This window comes from Antechinus flavipes, chromosome 6 (assembly GCF_016432865.1).
Source record: "Antechinus flavipes isolate AdamAnt ecotype Samford, QLD, Australia chromosome 6, AdamAnt_v2, whole genome shotgun sequence".
NCBI classification, from domain to species: domain Eukaryota; kingdom Metazoa; phylum Chordata; class Mammalia; order Dasyuromorphia; family Dasyuridae; genus Antechinus; species Antechinus flavipes.
The window spans coordinates 52185461-52205490 of NC_067403.1; the positions used below are offsets into that span (position 1 = coordinate 52185461).

Here is a 20030-nt window from a genome sequence, read left to right on the forward strand (position 1 = left end):
GTATAAAAAGAGAGAGAGAGAGAGAGAGAGAGAGAGAGAGAGACAGACACTATATAAGACAAACTACATACACAACAAACTAGAAATAATCAACTAGGGGAAAGCACGAGAATTAAGGCAGATCAGGAAAGGCTTCCTATAGAAAAGACTGTAAGTGAGAAGGAAGAGAATTCCAGGTATGGAGCATAGTTAGTGAAAATACACAGAGTTGGGAGATGGAGTGTCTTGTGTGAAGAACAGAAAGATGGCCACTATTACTGAATTGAAGAGTATAGGGAGGGAGGATGGGATGTGTATTGAAGGGATAGGCAGACTGGAAAGGTTGGTGGAAGGAACAGTTGTGAATAGGACTTTGAACAACCACCACAGAATTTTTGACTCGATCTTGGAGATAAACAGGGAACTACTGGAGTTGACTGAGCAGCCCAGTAAGTGTACGTGACATGGTATGTAGAATAGAGAATGGACTCAAATGGGAAGAGTCTTGTAACACAGAGGCCACAAGCAAGTTTTTGCAATAGTCCAGGGATGAGGAGACAAGGACCTGAATCAGGCTGATAATACTGTCAGGAGTGATCAGAGTTTATGAATATAAAAACTATAAGAAATAAGTTAACACATCAGATGTGAGTAAGAAAAGAGTAACTCACCCCTCTCCCCCAAATCCTGACATTTTAAGAACACTGAGCTCATATTTAAATAAGATTATATTCAAAAGAGATGGCTATAAAGACTTCAGGTTGGGGAAAAAAAACAAACACCTTGTTAAGTATAGAATGGAGGAAGCAGATTGGACAGAAGTATGTCTCAAAAAGAATTGAGGGCAGCAGTATAATGTGGCAACAAAAAAAAAGCTAATGTTATCTTGGGCTGCATAAAGAAAGATATAGATTCCAGGAGTAAGGATGATGTTTCTTTTTGTATTCTGCCCTAGTCAAATCACAACTGGAATATAATATCCAATTTTGGGTACCTCAGTTCAGAGATCCCAATAAGTTAGAAGCCAGAGAGAAAGATGTAAGCAGGATAATGTAGATTTATGGCTCCACATCATAATGAGGATTACTTGAAGGATTTAGAAATAGTTAGCTTAGAGAAGAAAAGTCTCAGGTCTTGGAGGTCTGACAGCAGTCTTCAAACATCTAAAGGGGCATCACATGGAAGGATTAGATTTGTTTTGTTAGGTTCCATAGGGCAGATTCAGAAGTAATAAGTGAAAATTACAAAAGAAATACATTTAGGCATGATGTCAGGAAAAAGGTGCCCTGACAATTATAGTTGCTCAGAAGTGGAATCCACTGTCTCAAGAACAGGTTTTCCCTCATGAGAGATCTTCAAGCAAAGGCTGAATGACTACAATTTAACTGTTATAACAGAACATATTTTGGATTATTTTTGGATCAGATGGCTGCTGAGGTCACTTCCAACTTGAGGATTCTATTTTATTTCATTGTACTTTATTTTGTTTTATTTACTCCTTTCTAAAATAAGAGTGCTAGACTAAGGTCATTTCTGAAATCCTTTCTCTTTCTGATAGCAAACTTAGAATCATTATTTAACGTCATATGTAATGAAGGACAGACTAAATTCCACATTAAAAAATGGGCAAAGAACACAGTAATGGCATGCAGAGAACAAAATGATACTGCAGGTTAATTTAGATCACCATTTTCGATTCACCAGAATAGCCTCCTGTTGAAATAGATGTGAAACTTGGATATAAGATAGTTTGAACTCATGTTCAATGAACTGTCAATCTTCCTTATTCAAAGGTAGTTTGTTAAAAAAAAAAAAAAAATGCCTATACAGAATTTAAACAATTACTGCTATTAAGTACAACTTAAAACAATTTGGTAAAACAATTTTTAAGCTAGACTCAACTATGAAAGTTCTATTTCTTATTTTACTTGTTACTTATTTTGCAACTCAAGGATGCAGTAATACCTATATGCATTAGAAAAATATAAAACAAAGGTTATGTGGAACTGGAAGGGGAAAGTTAAACCTTCATAAAGAAGATAATATTTCAGATGGGTTTTTAAAGATGAGTAAAATTTAATAGAGTTAAGAGAAGGAAACTAAAAGTATATAAGACCTTTAGGATCAGCATGAATAATGATATGAAAGCAGAAAAGAACAAGGTTTATTCAAAGAAGTATTCCAGTTTGGCAAAAATAAGGTAGTGTCTGATTATGGAGTGTCCCCCTTTCCCATCCAAAAAAAAAGGCAGGCAAAAGAGTTTCAATTTTACTAGCTAGGCTATCTTATAATGGAGTTCTTCATAAAGAAATTTAATGAATTTCCAAGAATCTGTAGTTTTAGTGGTATACATACAACCTCTACTAATTCAGATGGCAAACCCTCTACACACAACAAATTATCCTTATAAATAGTTGTGGCTAATAAAAACATTACTTAGTTCAACCTCCTGGTGGAGAGCCTCTTCAGCAAACTTAGTCTGTTTGTCTTGTGGTGACAGCTATACCACCTGTAGCCACATCCATACTCAGAGCTTTGAGGTGTGTTTCAATGCATAAGTCTTCAATTATCAGGGAAACTCACCTCCATGTTACCAGGTTTCCAAGGAAAACTTTTGCAGGAGTTTGAATGCAATATTACAGTCAAATAATTCTAATATCCTTCATCTATCACTATCAAACTGAAGAGGATAAAGGCATTAAATTTAAAAGTACTCAAAAATTATTATAGGAAATATTTGTTAAGTTTGAAATTCAATCTTACTTGTGTTATGTTTGAAATGAAGATTTCTTTTGGTTCTTCTCCTGACGTATCTAGCACTTCAAATTCTTCACCAAAATCACAAAACAAACGTGACCAAATTCCAAATACATCTGCACTGATGAACTGTAAAATAAAATATAAATTAAAAAAAATTTAAAATTTGTAACAAACTATTATCTTCTATTAGTAACATAAATCTACCTCAAATGTGCAAGGCAGTAATTCAAAATTTGTCCTATATTTGCTATTAGAGAAGCATGGCTCATATACCTCAAATACATAACAAGATTTTTTCATTTCATGATACCCTGTCACTTCCAATTTAACTCTGCTGAGTCAAGTGGATAGAAAACAGGACACCTATGTATTCAATAAGAGATAAGATTGAAGATAAGAGGCAAAAATAGGTCTCAATAAAGCTGACAGTACAATTATATGGAATACAAGTAGAGGTGGGATGATAAAAATAACAAGAATTATTGTTATAACTAACATTTAAATAACACTCACTATGTGCTGGACACTGTGCCAAATAATTATCTCAGTCGACATTCATAACAACTATGTAAGGCAGGTACTATTTTTATCCTCATTTTACACATGAGGAAACTGAGGTCCACAAAAACTTGCTCATAGTTTCACAGTCAGTGTCTGAGACCATAATAAAATCCATGTTATTTTTGTATTGTTCTTTATTACTGATTATTATTTTCATGAAAACTTCATAAACAAAATCTATGTGAATAGTCTCTGCTATAAGAAAACTCTTATCCCTTAATGAAGTGCACTTAAAAAATTAAAGTGAGGGAAGAAAACAGGAATCTGAATAAATCATTTCCAAGATGGAATATGACCAAATAAAAAAGTAAATTACAAAACTGTATAATGCTAAGTCAAAAAAAAATGTACAAATTTCAGGAAATAACATTGTATATTCATATTCAATGAATTGTCAATCTTCATTGTTCAAAGGCAATTTGTTAAAAAAAAAAAAATGCCTATACAGAATTTAAATATTGACTGTTATTAAGTACAACTTATAGTTTGGTTAAACAATTTCTTAGATAGACCCAATTATGAAAGCGCTATTTCTTATTTTGCAACAATAAATGGCAGGAAAATCACATACTATGCTTAATTATAGGAAAAACACTCCCAAGAAACATTCTATGTTCGAGGTCAGAAAAATCATCCTCTACATGTCTACATTCTCCACATTTAAAAAATGAACAATTTAAGAGTTTCAGCAACTGATTACAAATCAAAGTTTCTTATTTTTATGATAGCACAAGTGAACGTGGAGTGGAAACAATGCTCTCCCCCACCAAATTTTACATTTGGTCTTCCTGTCATTAATTTCTTACACAACTAAAGGAATACCCAAAGATTTTAATGTAGCAATGTCTTTTTGTGCCTCTGACTATACACATTTAAGTTGTTTAGCATTACCTTAATAGGTGGGTGCTGTGCACGGCAAAAATCATTGATCTTCTTCTGCAATGGAAGCCTGATTTCAGTCAATACTACACACTGTTGAGGAAGTAACATGAGATTAAATGCTAGAAAGCTTATTATAATTCCTTAAGCAATATTTCTCTATAAGCTTGCCATTTCTGACTTTATTTATAATGTACTTATAATCTGAAAATATATCTTGGAAAAATTGTTTCATTCCACCCTTTCTAAAATCACCACACCAACAAAAATACCAATCTGGTATTACACTAATTTTCAAGATTAAAAAACAAAGAAATCTCCAATACGTGGACTTTCCCAAATCCATACACTCTTGGCTAGAACTTTGGTTTTCCAAATTTAGTGCTCTTTCTTCTAAAATAAATTACTTACACTCAAGTTTTCTCTACGGGAACAATCTTATTGTCTAATCTGCTCTTTCAGAACAACAATCTATTAGTAATGATTCCAACATATCAATTCTACTTTTACAAATACAGTTTACTTTATATTACCTATTAAGTACTATTAAGGGGTCCCTGGTTTTCACTTTAGTTTTGTGAAGTTGTTATTGCCCACTGACAGAAACTAACTTTGTTTGAAAACAATTAACATGTAAATAACAGCACTAATACTTTACATATTTATTACAAAGAATCTGTACTTGATCTCAAAGTCATTTGCTTATCTAGGAACAGATCCTTAGGTAAAGATGAATTATTCAATTTTACTAAACATGTATTTATTAAGCATGTATTATGGACAAGGTGCTAGGAATACAAAGAAAAAAAGTTCTCAAGGAACTTGTATTGTACTAGGCAGCACAGTATGTAGAGAAACAGATTACAAGGTACGGGGGTGACAGACAAAATTCTAGGAAAATTCTAACTGAGGGAATGAAACAAAGTTTCACTGAAATATCACTTTTCTTGAGCCTTGAGGGAAGGATGAGGATTCTAAGAAATCAGAAGGAAGGGGCATTTTCCAGGCATGGGAGACAACTTATACATATCTATGGAGGAATAAGGCATATAGAGTTCTGGAACATACAAGAAGGGAAATAATAATAAAAATTAAGGGGAGAGTAAGGTTTTTAAACATGTGCACACAAACACACAACTATTCTATATTAGCATATATTTATTCAACAGACTTTTATATATGCATTCTGAGACAAAAATACAAGATTACAAAAATGTATGAGTCAAAGATTATATCCTTTAGTTATTTCCTCATAGGCTAGAAGAACCTTGAGGAAAAACAAAAACCAAAAACCAAAAAACTGTCTTCTACTTTTCAAAGTCCTAATTCATAATTAATTGGTAGAACCTTACTTTTTTTTTTTTAAACCTTAATAATAAATCTCTTTTATTCTGAACTTGGTCCCAAATGGAACAAGCCTTGGAACACACAAAGGAAAGAGAAAGAGGGTTGTCTAAAAAATTGTGACGCTAAACAGCTGGATATATATTTTGCATATACTTTTAAACTGATATATTTCCCCATCATGCCGTAAGTTCCTCAAATACTAGAGTTGTGGAACTGGGTACTGGTCTCTCCAGTATCTAGCATCTAGAAGGTTCTTGGTAAATGCCTGTGGACTGATTGCTACCAAAACAGGCAAAGGATTTGGAAGAAAAAAGTAGGTTTGAGAAGTGAGCAGATGATTAAGAAGATGGCAAATGAGAAGAGGATAATGGGATTTCAATTCAGAGGCATAGCTCTGTTCCAGGGATAGAGAGCACCTAAAAGACCAGTTCTCTCATATTCAGGAAAAAAAAGGCGGGGAGGGGGAGGCTTAAACTGAAAAGAAAGTGAAGGGAGGAAACAGATCATCTCTGTCCATCCATCAACCAAAGTAGTGATAATGAATGTGAGCAATTCACAGAAAATTTAAAATAAACAACATATTGTAAGATTCTGGTTTTCGTGGGTAGACTCTTCTAGATGAAAGTCAATCAATATCACAAAACATAGACTGTAGTACACTAAATATTTTATGTAATAAAAGACAAATTAAGCATTATTATGGAATATTCTTATGAACTGAGTTTCAAACTTTTGGTCTAAGGCCTAGAACAGACTTTATACAATTTGGGGATACCTACTCTTTGTAATAAGTCAATAGGATTCCACACTCACTTTTTAAACTATAAAGTATTGGTGAAAATCTTTAAATGCAAAGTGCGAAAAAAAAAAAAAAAAATCAAACCACAGATTGTTTAACATGAAGATTTGCTTTTAGGAATTGCTTCACAGGAAGTTTCTAGACATTTATTTTAGTATTGCTGGTGTATATGGCTTATAAGATGCTTCAGGAACTGTTATTTAACAATTTAAAATATCACTACTACATGAGTTAAAGGATTTAGAAAAATCCTGGTTTTTAAAAATTCAGATATTACTGACATAAATAAATATAACATGACTCCAAGTAATTTTTTTTCCTGGTTCATTATAGTTCTTATAGTAAATGAATTTTACTTTATGACCATTTAAACACTGTTTTGAATTATACCAACATTAAATATAATCGCCTATCTGAAAGTCACCTACCTGATACTGTTTTAGAAAGGAGAGGTCTGTTGTTTCATCTAAAGACACAGAAGATGATGTGACATGGACATATGGATTTAGCTCTGCAACATGATGAATAACAGCTTCAGCTCTGAAATTAAAATGACATAATTTGTCCATTGAAGATAAGCTGCATTTATATACTACAATAAACTCTTCTGGCCAAATACTTCAATGAATCAATGAAATATGAAACCTCAGGGGAATTTTTAATAAAAATGTTTAAAAGCATAAAAGAACAAACTGATAAATACTTAGTGTATCATTTAATGAGGCAGTAGTTACACAATCTCAAAGGATATGCCCATAGCTCTGTGAGACATTTTTAGGTCAATATTAAAATTAAATGGGAATTCCCTGTATAAGGCTAGATTTTGAGTTTCTAACTAGTGAGTATGATAAATGTTTCCTTGATCTTTCAAATTTATTCATTCTTGTGAAAATGCTGAAAGTTAGACAAAGTAACAATGTCAAAGGAAGTTTAAATAATCAGTACAGTTAAGACTTTCTGGATTAAAAAAGCTTTAGTTCTTTTGAATTCTGGATTATGGAAATACAAACATATATAGAAGAGAAATCAAACAATAAAATGTGTCCAGACCTGGTTCTTCTATTTATAACATCATCTTCACAGATAAAGAAGTTAGTTCCTAGATCCCATGCTTGACATTGCTTTGTGTCATGAATTGTAAGTGCCTTCAAAAACAAATACAAAAAAACCCACCAAACATTTAAATAAATATGTTTATATATGTGTATACACATGTGTGTATGTATATACATGTGTGTGTATGTAAAATGTTGAGAAAAACAATCAAATAAGTTATAAGCATTAATGAACAAGAACTAGGTGTAACAAATAATTATTTTGTCATGTACAATTATCCACATACCTTGATTCCAGCAAGAACAACATTCTTAGCTGAAATGGAAGGGAAAAGAAAAGATAAATATACCTTACTATTGGCCATACCCATGAAAAGCAGATAACTCATCATCTAATTCTCAAAAGAGAATTTACAAAAAAATTCTGGGAGGTGTACACAGGACAATTAATATCTGGTGGAAATTTTATTTTTAAGTTAAGCAAAATAAAAACTACATTAAGAAACACATTAAAAATTCTGACAAGCACTTTGGGACCTTAGTATCTCAAATAAATATTAAAATAAAACTTACCGATTTCTACACCAAGTCCACCCATGCCACTTAAGAAAACATGGGATCGGGCCATCTTCTGCATTGCTGAATCTCCAAGAACATATCTTTGTCGACTACAAAATAAGAAACACATTGGGGGGAAAACTCATCAACAAAAACATTCTTTTTTTAAACTTCTAATATAATTAAATTCAGTATTTATGGAGGAAAAATAACCTGTTTCTATCCTCAGCTGAAGTTATAAAAGTTTGTATGAATCATTATTCAACACGATTCAAAACATACTTTTAATTTTTAAAACAAATAACTTCAACATAAGAAATGGAACTTGCATGTGTTATACAGGAGTTAAGAAGTTTTTGCTTTAAAATTAGTTATTAAAAGGAAAAATAGAAGATTTACAACTTTCAAAATATTGGGCATACTAAAACCAGCCAATCAAAGAGTTTATATACAAAAACTGTGATAATACAAATACTGATGTGATATTATGGCAAGGGTACTGGATTAGCCGTGAAGAGAACTAGCTTCCAATTCAGACTTTGCCATGTTTTCTAATCTGTGAAAAGAAAGTTGGATTGTATAACCTCTAAAATGCTTTCCAACTCTAAATCTGTGCTCCAAAAATCCTAAGCACCATTTCTTGAAGATAATGGCCTTGCTTATTTATTCAATTCAATAAAGGTTTACTAAGTTCTTACTTGTAAAGGGCTGAAACTTTGAACAGGTGCACTAGAATCACACAATGGAACACTTAAGGCTAATTACCTATTGGACAAATACTCTATTAGCATATGCTTGGAAAATGGCCCTTCTCACTATTCTGTGCTGGCTGAATCGTTTGGTATACACAGATAATTGTAGGAGGGATTAGGGGATGGAGTAAGACAAGCCAGTCATTTTGGAGGTGGAGGAAGAGAAGGAAGGTTATGGAGAGCTTGTAGCAGTCTTGTCCATCCTCTTCACTTCTCCCCCTAATAAAGACCAAGGACTTTTGCTTATCCTCACTCCAGCTGATTCTAGGGCATCCAGGGTGCTAACCCAGATCTCACACTTACTAATAAAGTTCTGAGTGCAGACACTAAGGAATTACACCAAAGAGTCCTTGCCCTCAACTAGCGTCTATTTCACTGAGTGCTAGGAAATACAATATGTCAAATAGGTAAATACAAAGTATATTAAAAAAAAAAAAAAACTTAAAGACCACATATGTACTAATAAGGGAAGGATCTGTAAGGAGGCAGCAAGTGAATTGTGCTTTGAAAGAAGTTAGTGAATTCCAAGCATGAGAGACAGATCATACAAAGGCATGGAGACTATAAATGAAAAGTTGTATCTATGGCACAATTAACTAGAACAGATAATTTATAAAGCTGAATGATAGGAAATCAGGCCAAAAGAAAGTCATATTGTAAAGATTTTATATATCAAACTTTAGATCATTTATAACTTGGGAGCCACTGAAGATTTCTGAACAGAGATCAATCAGATGAGAATCATCAATTTGGGAGCTGTATGGAGGATGTTTTAGAGAGGAAAGAGAATGGAAGAATGGTGATCAAGTAGGAGGGTGTTAATGTCTATGGTCCAATCACTTCTGTGGTCCTCACTTACAACATTATATATCTTAGATCTCAGGCTTGAAATGCATTTCCCTTCTAACTCCCACACAAATTAGATTCCCTAATTGCTTTCAAAGTATAATTCAAAATACCAATTTCTACAAGAGGTCTTTCCTGATCCCCTCTAGTGCGGAATGCCAATCTCTCAAAATTACTCTTTATTTTGTATTTGTAAATATATTACATATATTTGTTTTCTCTCTAAATAGGATGTAGGCTCTTAGAGTGAAGGGCTTTTTTCATTTTTTTGTATATTAAATATATAATAGGTACTTAATAAATGCTTGTGGATTGATTGCTGGAGTGGTGCCCTGTGAGTAGAGAAGAGGATGAAATTTTTGTAAAAGATACTGTCATGTCAACTCACTAAGACCAGGACAAGTGATTGGCTAATGATTGGTGGGAAGAGGTAGAATGAAGAGGGAATAGAAAAAGAATAAGCATTTAGTGTTTACTATATACCAGGCACTGTGCAAAGGATTTTTTACAAATATCATCTCATTTGAATTTTGTAGCAGCTCTGAGCTTAGGTTCTGTTATCCTCATTTAACAGGTGGCAAACTGAGGCAAAAAAGGTTTCCAGGGTCATACAGCTATCAAGCATCTGAGGTCAGATTAGAATGGTAGTCTTCTGATTCCTTCTAGTGCTCTATCTACTGAACCCTCAAATGCTCCTCAGAATTCCAGAAGTTGAATTAGAATGTTTAAAAAAATCTCAGAGGCCATCCAATCTAACATGCACTTTAACAAAAATTCCCTCTACTACAAAGTTAATGAATCATTATCCAGTCTCTCCTTAAGGATTGATACATCCTTTAAAGACCTCATTTCTCAAATATTATTGAGAACTGAGTCAAATTTATAAAGATAAGAGCCATTCTTCAATTGATAAATGCCTAAAGGATATGAAGTTTTCAAAGAAAATAATCAAAGCCATCTCTAGTCATGAAAAAAATGCTCTAAATCACTATTAATTAGAGAAATGCAAACTAAAACAACTTTGAGGCACTACCCCACACTTAATCAAATTGGCTAATATGACAGAAAAGGAAAATGACAAATGTTGGACAGGATATGGGAAAATTGAGACTGTAAGGCACTGTTGGTAGAGTTGTGATCTTATCCAACTATTATGGAGAACAATTTGGAATCAAGCCCAAAGGGCCATAAAACCATGCATACTCTTTGACCCAGCAATACCACTACTATATCTATATCCCAAAAAAAGATAAAAAACCAAAAAGGAAAAGGATTTATATATTTATAAAAGCTCTTTTAGTTGTGGCAAAGAATTAGAAATTAAGATGATGCCCAGCAATTGGAGAATGGCTGAACAAATTGTGGTATATGATTGTGATGGAGTATTATTTTGGTATAAGAGATGATGAGCAGGATGCTCTCAGAAACACTTACAGAAACCACATGGACTGACAAAATGAAATGAGCAAAACCAAAATATGATACACAGTAATAGCAATATTGTATGATGATCATCTGTAAATGACTTATTCCCAGCAATACAATGATCTAAGACAATTCTAAAAGACTTATGAAAAATGCTCTCCATCTCCATAGAAAGAATTTAAGGAATCTGAATAAAGATGGAAGCATACTTTTTTGGGGGGTGGGGGGAGGGATGGGAGGGAAAGAGGAGGACTGTGTGTGTGTTTTTCTTTTACGATATAACACAGATACATGTTTTGCATGACTGAACTTTTATAATAATCTATATAATTTTTTTTTTGCCTTCTCAATAAGGGGATGGAGAGAATTTGGAACTTAAAATTAAAAAGAAAAATGTTGAAAATTGTTTTTATGCATAATTAGGGAAAATATTAATAACTAATAAGTTAGATAACTTAAATCCTTAATTTTGGCCTTTCTTAAATCTTAGTACATTCTCTCTGAGACTAATCTTAATTTCTCATTTGTCTATCTTGTCTATATACAGTTGTTTAGAAACTATCTCCCTGATACTGTCTTGAGAGCAGAGACTGTTAATTTTTCTTTTGCCTTCCTTCCTTCCTTTTTTGCTGAGGCAATTAGGATTAAGTGACTTGCCTAGGATCACACAGCTAGGAAGTGTGAAGTGTATGAAAACAAATTTGAACTCAGGTCCTTCTGACTTCAGGGCTGTTGCTCTAGCCACTGTGCCACCTACCTGCCCCATCTTTTGCCTTATGTGTATATGTATGTATGTGTGTGTGTGTGTGTGTGTGTGTGTGTGTGTGTGTGTGTGTATATATATTCTCCAATTGCTGGGCATCAGCATATATATTGGATATATATATATATCCAATGCTTAGCAAAATGCCTGACACAGAATAGCTATGTAATAAATAATAAATGACAGCTGACAAGCTGACTTAATTTTAGTGAGAGAATCCATATTCACTTTTGGTTACCTTTAACTTTAGAAAAATTCCCATTAAATCCTGCCTAAATCTTGATTTCTATTACTTCCACCCACTCTCTTAGATTTGTCCTTTGACAAGGACTTCAAGAAAGTGTAATCCCCTAAACATATAACTATTCAAATACTAGAAGACAGTTATCATGACTTCTTTGAATCTTTTCTTCAAAAGACTTTTAAGTTCCAACAACTGATAATTCTAAATCATGAACTCTGTATACTTTTGTCCCTTACTGGTATTGTCATTAAAATGCATTGGTCAGAAAAGAATAAATGTAGACTGATAGGGCAGAATACAATGGAATTATCACATCCCTAGACTGACATTCTGTATATTTTATCAGCTTTTTTGTCCTCATACTTTAACTCTTATTGAATATCTAGTTCATTTAAAATACCCTAATCTTTCCCGAGAGCTATCTATCCATGCAGAGAAGACACTAAAAGGGCACTAAGGATGGGGTGGGAGGGAAGTGTTCCATTACAAAAAGTAAGACAGTCCTGCCTTATATTATACCAGAAAACAAAGGGGAACGGTGCCTAAATGAGCAGTTTTAGAGTTAACAAGATGGTGAACTGCTCCATTAGGCAGTCAAATAATTTTACTCTTCCTAAAGCAATGCTGTAATTGTTATAGGATGACTTTTCCCATTTTTTGCATCGTTTGTAAATTATCTTTAAAATATTATATATTTTTGTTGTTAACTAACTATGATACCACTATCTGAGGAAGTCCCTGCCATTTCCATAATTGAGGTAACAGAGGCCATCCACTGGGAGATCCCTTCTCCACATCTTTGCTCAAGTCACTGAGAAGGTCTGTCTTGAAATGGTCAACATCTTGACTTATGTCTTTTGAAACAACCTTCCTCTTCCTTACTGCTAATTTCGCTTTCAGTTTTTCCTTATACACCAGTTCTCCTCTTAGCTGAAGTCAGACAACCCCAGATCACCTCACTTGCCATTCCCTCAAGCTACATCATCCTATATCTCTTCTCCCTTTTGAACATCAAGTCCCGAAGCCATCTCAAGGGCACAAATCACTTCACATATGAAACATTTTCCCTCCCAAATTACCCCTTTTCCACATCATTTAACTACTGATATAGTATCTCTGGTTTTTCTGCTTTTGCACTGGCTGTCCTCCAGACTTGGAATACTCCTCTCCTCACATCCACCTTTGGGAAATTTTTGTTTCCTTCAAGATTCAAATCAAAGACCACCTTTTGGAGGTTTTTCCTATCCTCCACCTCCAGCTGTTAGCACCTTTCTTTCTAAAGTTACCTTATATGTACCATGTATTTTGTAGATACCTATATATATGTACTTGTCTGTTTCTCAATTCTAAACTAAGAGATTTCAGGGAAAGGACTGTTTTATTTTTTGCTCTCATATTCCAGAACTTAGCATAATACCCAGTTCATAGCAAGTGCTTAAGAAATGCTTGTTGACGGACTGATTTCTTAGCCAAATTTCTGGAAATCACCTACTTAATTGTTAACCAGCTACCATCAGTGGGGGGAGCAACTACAATAATAAAATAATTTTTAAAATTATTGAAACAGGGAGGGCATATATAAAGATATACACATATAAATAAAGCTAGAAACAGGAGTTTGGTTATTTAGCAAAGAAGAGGATGGGAACATAAATGCTTTGAAGTTTTGAAATTGGTAACTAGTTCAACAACTAGCTGAAAAAGATGAGCCAATTTAAGTGAATGGGGAGTTCAACTTAGGTACATCAAATTTAAAGCACCACTGGCAAAAGAGAAAAATAAAAACTGATGCTCAAAAGATCAGGGTGGGAGATGAAGATATGGGAATTATCCAATAGAAATGATCATTAAAGCCACAGGATTGAATGAGATTACATCTATCAGAAATAGAAGACATTTAAATACGTAGCTAAACTAAATGGAAAGCATGTCATGGAAAAGTTCTACAGAAGCAGAACAATGAGAACCTTAGAGAAAGCCATTCATCAGGGAGTAGATGGAGATAAGAGCTTGCAAGACAGAAATTCTTTGGAAGAGAATCAGGAAATTGCAGTATCATGGAAAATGATCGAATGTCAGGTAGTAGAATGTTTAAGAGCATTAAATGTTATAAAAAAGTCAAAGAACTCGGGGACTGAATAAAGTTCATTGGAATAGACAATTAAAAGGTCAGGGATAAACTCCAGGAAGCAGCTTCAATGAGGGGGAGTCAGATTCAAATACTGTCCTTTCTTTTTAAGATCCATGTGACCTCTACTTTACTTAAGTTTCTCAATAGCAAAATGAGATGTCTAACTTTTGAGGGCCTTTCTAGGATTAAACCTGTGATTCTAATGAGTAACACCACAATCCAAAGAATTAAGGAGTAAACAGGTAGTGAGGAAGTTGATGTAGATCCTTTTCAAGGGAAGTTTGGCAGTAAGATGAAAGAGAAGGTAGTGAGGGGATAGAAGAGTCAAAACAAAGTTTCTGTTTTTAGGATGAGAATCACCTGTATAGTTTGTAAAAGGAAGGGAAAGAACTAATGGAAGATACACAGAAATGGCCCTAGATTCTAGGATAAACAAAAATGTATAGAATGAAGGATACAGTTTCAAAAGGTTACTCCTCATAGTAGGAGGATTAGCTGCTAGGAGATGTTAGTGGCAGTGGACTAAAATAGCTGACCCTGAGCAAAAAAAAGCAAGTAAAGTTAGAAGAGGAATGATGAGACTTGGGGTATAAAGAATGAGTTCTGGACTTTAGGTCATTCAGTCTAGGTAAAGAAGACTAATACAAAATAACACTAATAAAAATAAAACAATATCATAGAAGTTAAATCGCATAGTTGGATGCCTATAAGGTTATAGAGGAAAAGGCAAATTAATTAAAGCTAGACTAATCACAAAAGGCTAATTCTTATTTGTGCTATTTATCTTCCAAAGGAGGAAAAAACCTTCAACTATTAAAATATTCACTGATTTACAAATGTGTTTTATCTTCCTTGGGCAACATTATTAATGTTATTTAGGTCACTTTGTCATATATAATAAAAGGATGAAGATTTTTTTTTTCAGTAACACATCTCTGTCAGATAAATCATTTTTTCTTTTGTTTTGTAGAGGCAATAAGGGTTAAGTGACTAGCCTATGATCACATAGCTAGTAAATGTCAAGTGTTTGAAATTGACCTATTCTTCAAATAAATACTTTATATATTACCTATCTGGAATTATTTATTTTCTTTAATGGACTAATCTGTTGTATTCATGATATAACACTGATCACCTCACCTTTCTCATATATCACTAATTAAAATTAATCGATTTCCTATTATTATCCTTTAGAATTCTACTGAGGGAAATTTTTTTTTTTTAAAGCATATTGGTCCAAACACAGGTCACATGATATTTCTCAACTCTGGCTTACATGAAATCTACATATAGCATAAAAACAAATGTTAACTTTTATATCTATGTATTTAATATTTTTCCCCAAACAGATTTCATTTTAAGAATGTTACCAAGATTCAGAAGCAGTTTATATACTTATAGTTGTTCCAACATTTTTCAGATGGTAGTTTAACAATTAATATTTCAAGTACATCTACAAAAATATTTAAAATTATGCCAAAAAAGCAATTCACCAATTCTAATTTGAGGGAGAATTCTTCTGAATATGTGCAAAATTCTTCAGAGGTCTAATGATAGCCTCAGATCATGTCAATATTAAGCAATAAGCCAATAACAAATACTGAAATACAACTTCCAAACTGTGGCTTTCTATGGACTCTTACCTGTATAAAGCATCATCGATCTCCATTGAGTCACCTGCCATATGGGGGGAATGTATGTTTCCACTACAAAGAAAAGATAATAATTATTAGGATAAATAAAATAGCCAAATAATACTTAAAGATTTAACAAATATTTATTAAACTTTCATTACGGGTTAGGAACTGTGATTTCACTCATACAGAACATTCAGATGAGGAAACTCTTTTTTACTAATGAAGGTGGCAATCTCTACAATTTATAATATTAGAGAATCGAATAAAATACTGACAGATTAAATGAGTAGTTCAGAGTCACAAAAGCAGTACCTGTCAGAAGTAGGTAATAAGTGGCATGATGCTAAAAAGTCAAGGTTGGAGGCAAGAAGGACCGGATTCAAGGCACACCTTTGATACTAAGTTTTACAAATTTAACTTTATAAGCCTAAAAAAAATATTCATTTTTTTTTACATTTAAAATTCATTTAAAATACATTTTAAAATATATTTTGTTTTAAGATGAATAAATTTTAATTCTTTTCAAGTATGGCCTGAATGCTTTATTTGTATATGGTAAGACCCTGGGTTCTCAAAAGCTAAATGAGCAAGGTTAAAAATAGAAAATCGTATTAACCAAGAAACTGGGGGCTATTTTCTGAGCATATGACTAGGTAAATTGAGAAAGACTCAATCCATGATTGGCTTTTTTTTTGCTGAGGCAATTGGGGTTAAGTGACTTGTCACACAGCTAGGAAGTGTTAAATGTCTGAGACCAGATTTTAACTCAGGTCCTCCTGACTTCAGGGCTGGTGCTCTATCCACTGGGCCAACTAGCTGCCTCTGGCACATTACCTTTTAGAGACATCTATCTAGTCAGAGCAAATGTAATCTGGACCAGTGGAAACACAAAAATATTCTTAAGCTACCTAAGAATTAGCCCTTTTTCACTGAAAGAGCAATATTTCCTACACGATGATAAACTAGATCTTAAAGAATTATGAAATGGGATTAAATACTAGGTTCTTTAAAAGCATTAACAAATATTCAAGTACAGTTCTAAGTTTTCAGATACTCACGATTCAATCATGGTATCTTTAATTCTGTCATTAAAATATAATATTGCATATTTCCATTTAAACTATATTTGATCAAAATCAAATGCTCGATTAACTCATGGATTTTCAGTGAAACCAAAGGTTATGTGTCTCCACAAATTTTTTTCCTAAAATGAACTTACAATTTCTTCATCTTCAAAATAAAATAAGAAAATAACATTTTGGATTTGCTTGACCTTTTGCTTGGCAGTACCCATGAAATCCTTCAAAAAAGTGAGGTCTAATGGGCAAAGTTTAAAGAAAATGAGGAAAAGGTATGTTCTAAATATAGCTCTTCCATTAAATGCTTGCACCTTTAGAAAAGTATATCCCACAAAATTATTTCAAACAAATGTGATTGATACATTACAAACTCCTGTTTAATTGAATTTTTTAAATTCCTGCAGTCAAAAAAGTCATCATCCTGGATCAGGTTTGTGTTAAGCTTTCCCAAAATGAGGTAGGTTAATCCTCCAAAATAATCTAACATAAATTTGATACTCATAGGAAGTTAGTTTGAGAATAACTGAGTGCTCCCAAAAGAATGTTGCTTTCTGCTAGATGGCACTGTGAATGCAATGTTGGGTTTGGGGTGTGGAAGACCAGAGTTCAAATTCTACCTCAAACACTTAGCTGTGTGATTTGGGGAAAGTCACTTAACCTAAGTCTACCTCAATTTTCTCATTTTACAAAACAGGGATAACAATAGCACTTCACAGAGTTGTCCTGTGGATCAAATAAGATAACATGTGTTAAGGGTTTTCTAAACCTTGAAACCTTATACGAATGCTATTTATTTATAATAGTATATCAGCACTACAACTATTGCAATGATGTGGTCTTCTACGATTTACTTTTGCAAGGCTCACACCAGAGTTAGAGAATAGGGACTGGGCCTGTAATTTCAGTGCTATAGGGGGAGGAAAAGTCCCTCTACCATTTTAGAAGAGCACTTTCTCATCAAGAAATGTGTATTTCTGTATGTGTATATATGCATATGGGCACACATATATAGCTATAAAATACACATTTTCTATGTTCGACAATTTTTCTCTTTTTTGTTAAATATTTCCGAATTTCATTTTAATCTGGTAAAGTACATGGTTTCTATGGCCTAGGACAGTGAGAGATTAAGGGATTGGCTCAAGATCAATGTTTATTCTATTTAGGCTCATTCTGGCCGATTCTCAGCTACATAGAAGCGTCAAATACCTAGGATTTTGGACGCCCTCAGTTTATTCCTTTAGGATTCATCACCCTCCTTCCCACTCGCTCCTGCGCCTGCTTATTTTGCTTCAGAAGAAATACTCTGTAATGGACCCAAAGTGACTGCTTAATCCATCATATCTTTTAACACGATAGGATCCGAGCGGTAACAATTTTCATAGGAGCAGGAAGGATCCCAGACCACGCTTTTTTGCAGGTGGGAAGGATAAGGGGGCGAAGCTTTGCAGTCCCCGGCTCACAGGGGGCCAGGACGGACGGACGGGCGGGCTCAACAGGGGATTCCCTTCTAGCCCCGCAGGAGGAGGGACGTCCAGACGGACCCATTCTCCGGGTTTCTAGGCCTCTGGGTAGAGTCAGCACTTGGGCTCATCTCCCTATTTATAGGGAGCGTGGAAAAGGCCGAGAGGACACCTGGGGCGGGGGCTCTCCAGCCAGGGCGGAGAGCGTGGCCGGAGTGGGCCCGCGCCCTTGGGGCCAGGGCATCCCTCCGGGACCGGGGGCTCTTTCCGGACCGCCGCCGAGGCTATTTTCTCCTCAACCGATTTCGGGGTCCGTGAACCTGGAGCTGCCCCGCCCCCCTCTCTCCAGGTCAGCTCTCCCCCCGGCCCGGAGCCTGGTGCCCGGCTTCCCTCTTCCGGCCTCCCGCGGTGAGGCGTAGCGAGCTCGGAGCTCTGGCGGCGCTTTCCAGCTCCTGCCTACCCATGCTGGCCCCTCGGCCGCCTCACCTGCTGGTCTCCCCCGGATCTGCCGAGGTCGCTGCGGCTAACGCCTCTGCTCCCCCAGGCGCTGGGAGAGAGTCGGCTTCCTCCATCTCTGCTGCTACTGCCGCCGCCCAAGGGAGGCAGGGAACGGGGAGGAGCCTGCGGGGTCAGGGGGCGGGGAGAAGTGATGTCGTGCGATAGGGCGGGACCCATTTCCGGCTCTCGGTGTACTCTACTTCCGATGCGTGGAGGTGGCGTGACTGGAAGCTTCACTGATGTACTCTGTGTGTGTGCGCCACTGGAAGTTTCTTATTACACTAATATACTGTGGTTGTGTGTGTGTGTGAGAGAGAGATAGAGAGAGATTCCCCAGATGTAGAACCCCCTCCCTCTCCCAAATTCAGATCCAATAAAGTCAACGAGCATTTATTAAACAGCTGTTACATCCCACCATGGTGTATTAGGATCCAATGAAAAAGGGAAAAAGGCGGTCTTTGCTACCCAGGAGCTCACAATCCAAGGGCGGAGACAAGGGTACGCAAAGGAGTTCTGTGTGGGGTCAATTAGAAATACTCAACGCGGAGCACCAGAAAGCATTTTATCTGTGGCTTGAAGAAAGCGAGGAAATGGCAACAAGAGCATTCCGGGCTGTGCCCAGCGGAAATGCCCAGGGTTTTCCTCCTGAATTCTTAAAAGAGTTTCGTAGAGACACTGAGAAGTGCAGTGACTTTCCCAGAGCCACCCAGCCAGGAATCCTCGGAATTAGCACTCAAACCTAAGATGCCTTTGCCCTCCGATGTGGTTTACTCTATGCAATCGGTGGTTGATTGCTTGTCATCGGTCCTGGCAAAGCAATAGATGAACCTTCTGTGATAAGCTAGGGTTGTTATGATCTGTTTTTATGATCACAGATCTGTAGCCTTCTGGGATTAACAATTTAATAATTATATTAGTGAGTATGGCCGGATTATGTTTCAATAATTTGTATATCTGTATATATATATATATATATATGTATGTATGTATATATATATATGACTTTATTCCCCTATGTGTGTGTGTATGTATGATGTGACACTCTTTCCTCGTCTGTGTGTATATATCTATATGTTAATAGATATATACATATATGTGACATATATGTATATACACACATATCTGTGTGTTTGTGTATATATGATGTGACACTCTCTTCCTCTCTGTATGTATATATGTATATACACATATGTAATGTGAAACTTTTCCTCTGTGTGATACACACACACACATATATGATGTGACTCTCTTCCC

The 20030-nt window shown here is 35.2% G+C and overlaps 1 protein-coding gene across 1 annotated transcript in view; it reads right to left on the reverse strand.

The window, feature by feature from the left end:
- Positions 1-18879, reverse strand: part of UBA6 (ubiquitin like modifier activating enzyme 6) — a 69399-nt gene extending 50520 nt beyond the window's left edge. The window contains exons 1-8 of the mRNA XM_051966627.1: positions 18765-18879; positions 15743-15805; positions 7954-8048; positions 7668-7696; positions 7376-7470; positions 6754-6865; positions 4192-4272; positions 2743-2865 (exon numbers count right to left, since the gene is read on the reverse strand). Coding sequence (XP_051822587.1) covers positions 2743-2865; positions 4192-4272; positions 6754-6865; positions 7376-7470; positions 7668-7696; positions 7954-8048; positions 15743-15805; positions 18765-18850 — 684 coding nt within the window. The 5' untranslated portion in view covers positions 18851-18879. The remainder of the gene's footprint in view (positions 1-2742; positions 2866-4191; positions 4273-6753; positions 6866-7375; positions 7471-7667; positions 7697-7953; positions 8049-15742; positions 15806-18764) is intronic.
- Positions 18880-20030: the final 1151 nt, after the last annotated feature.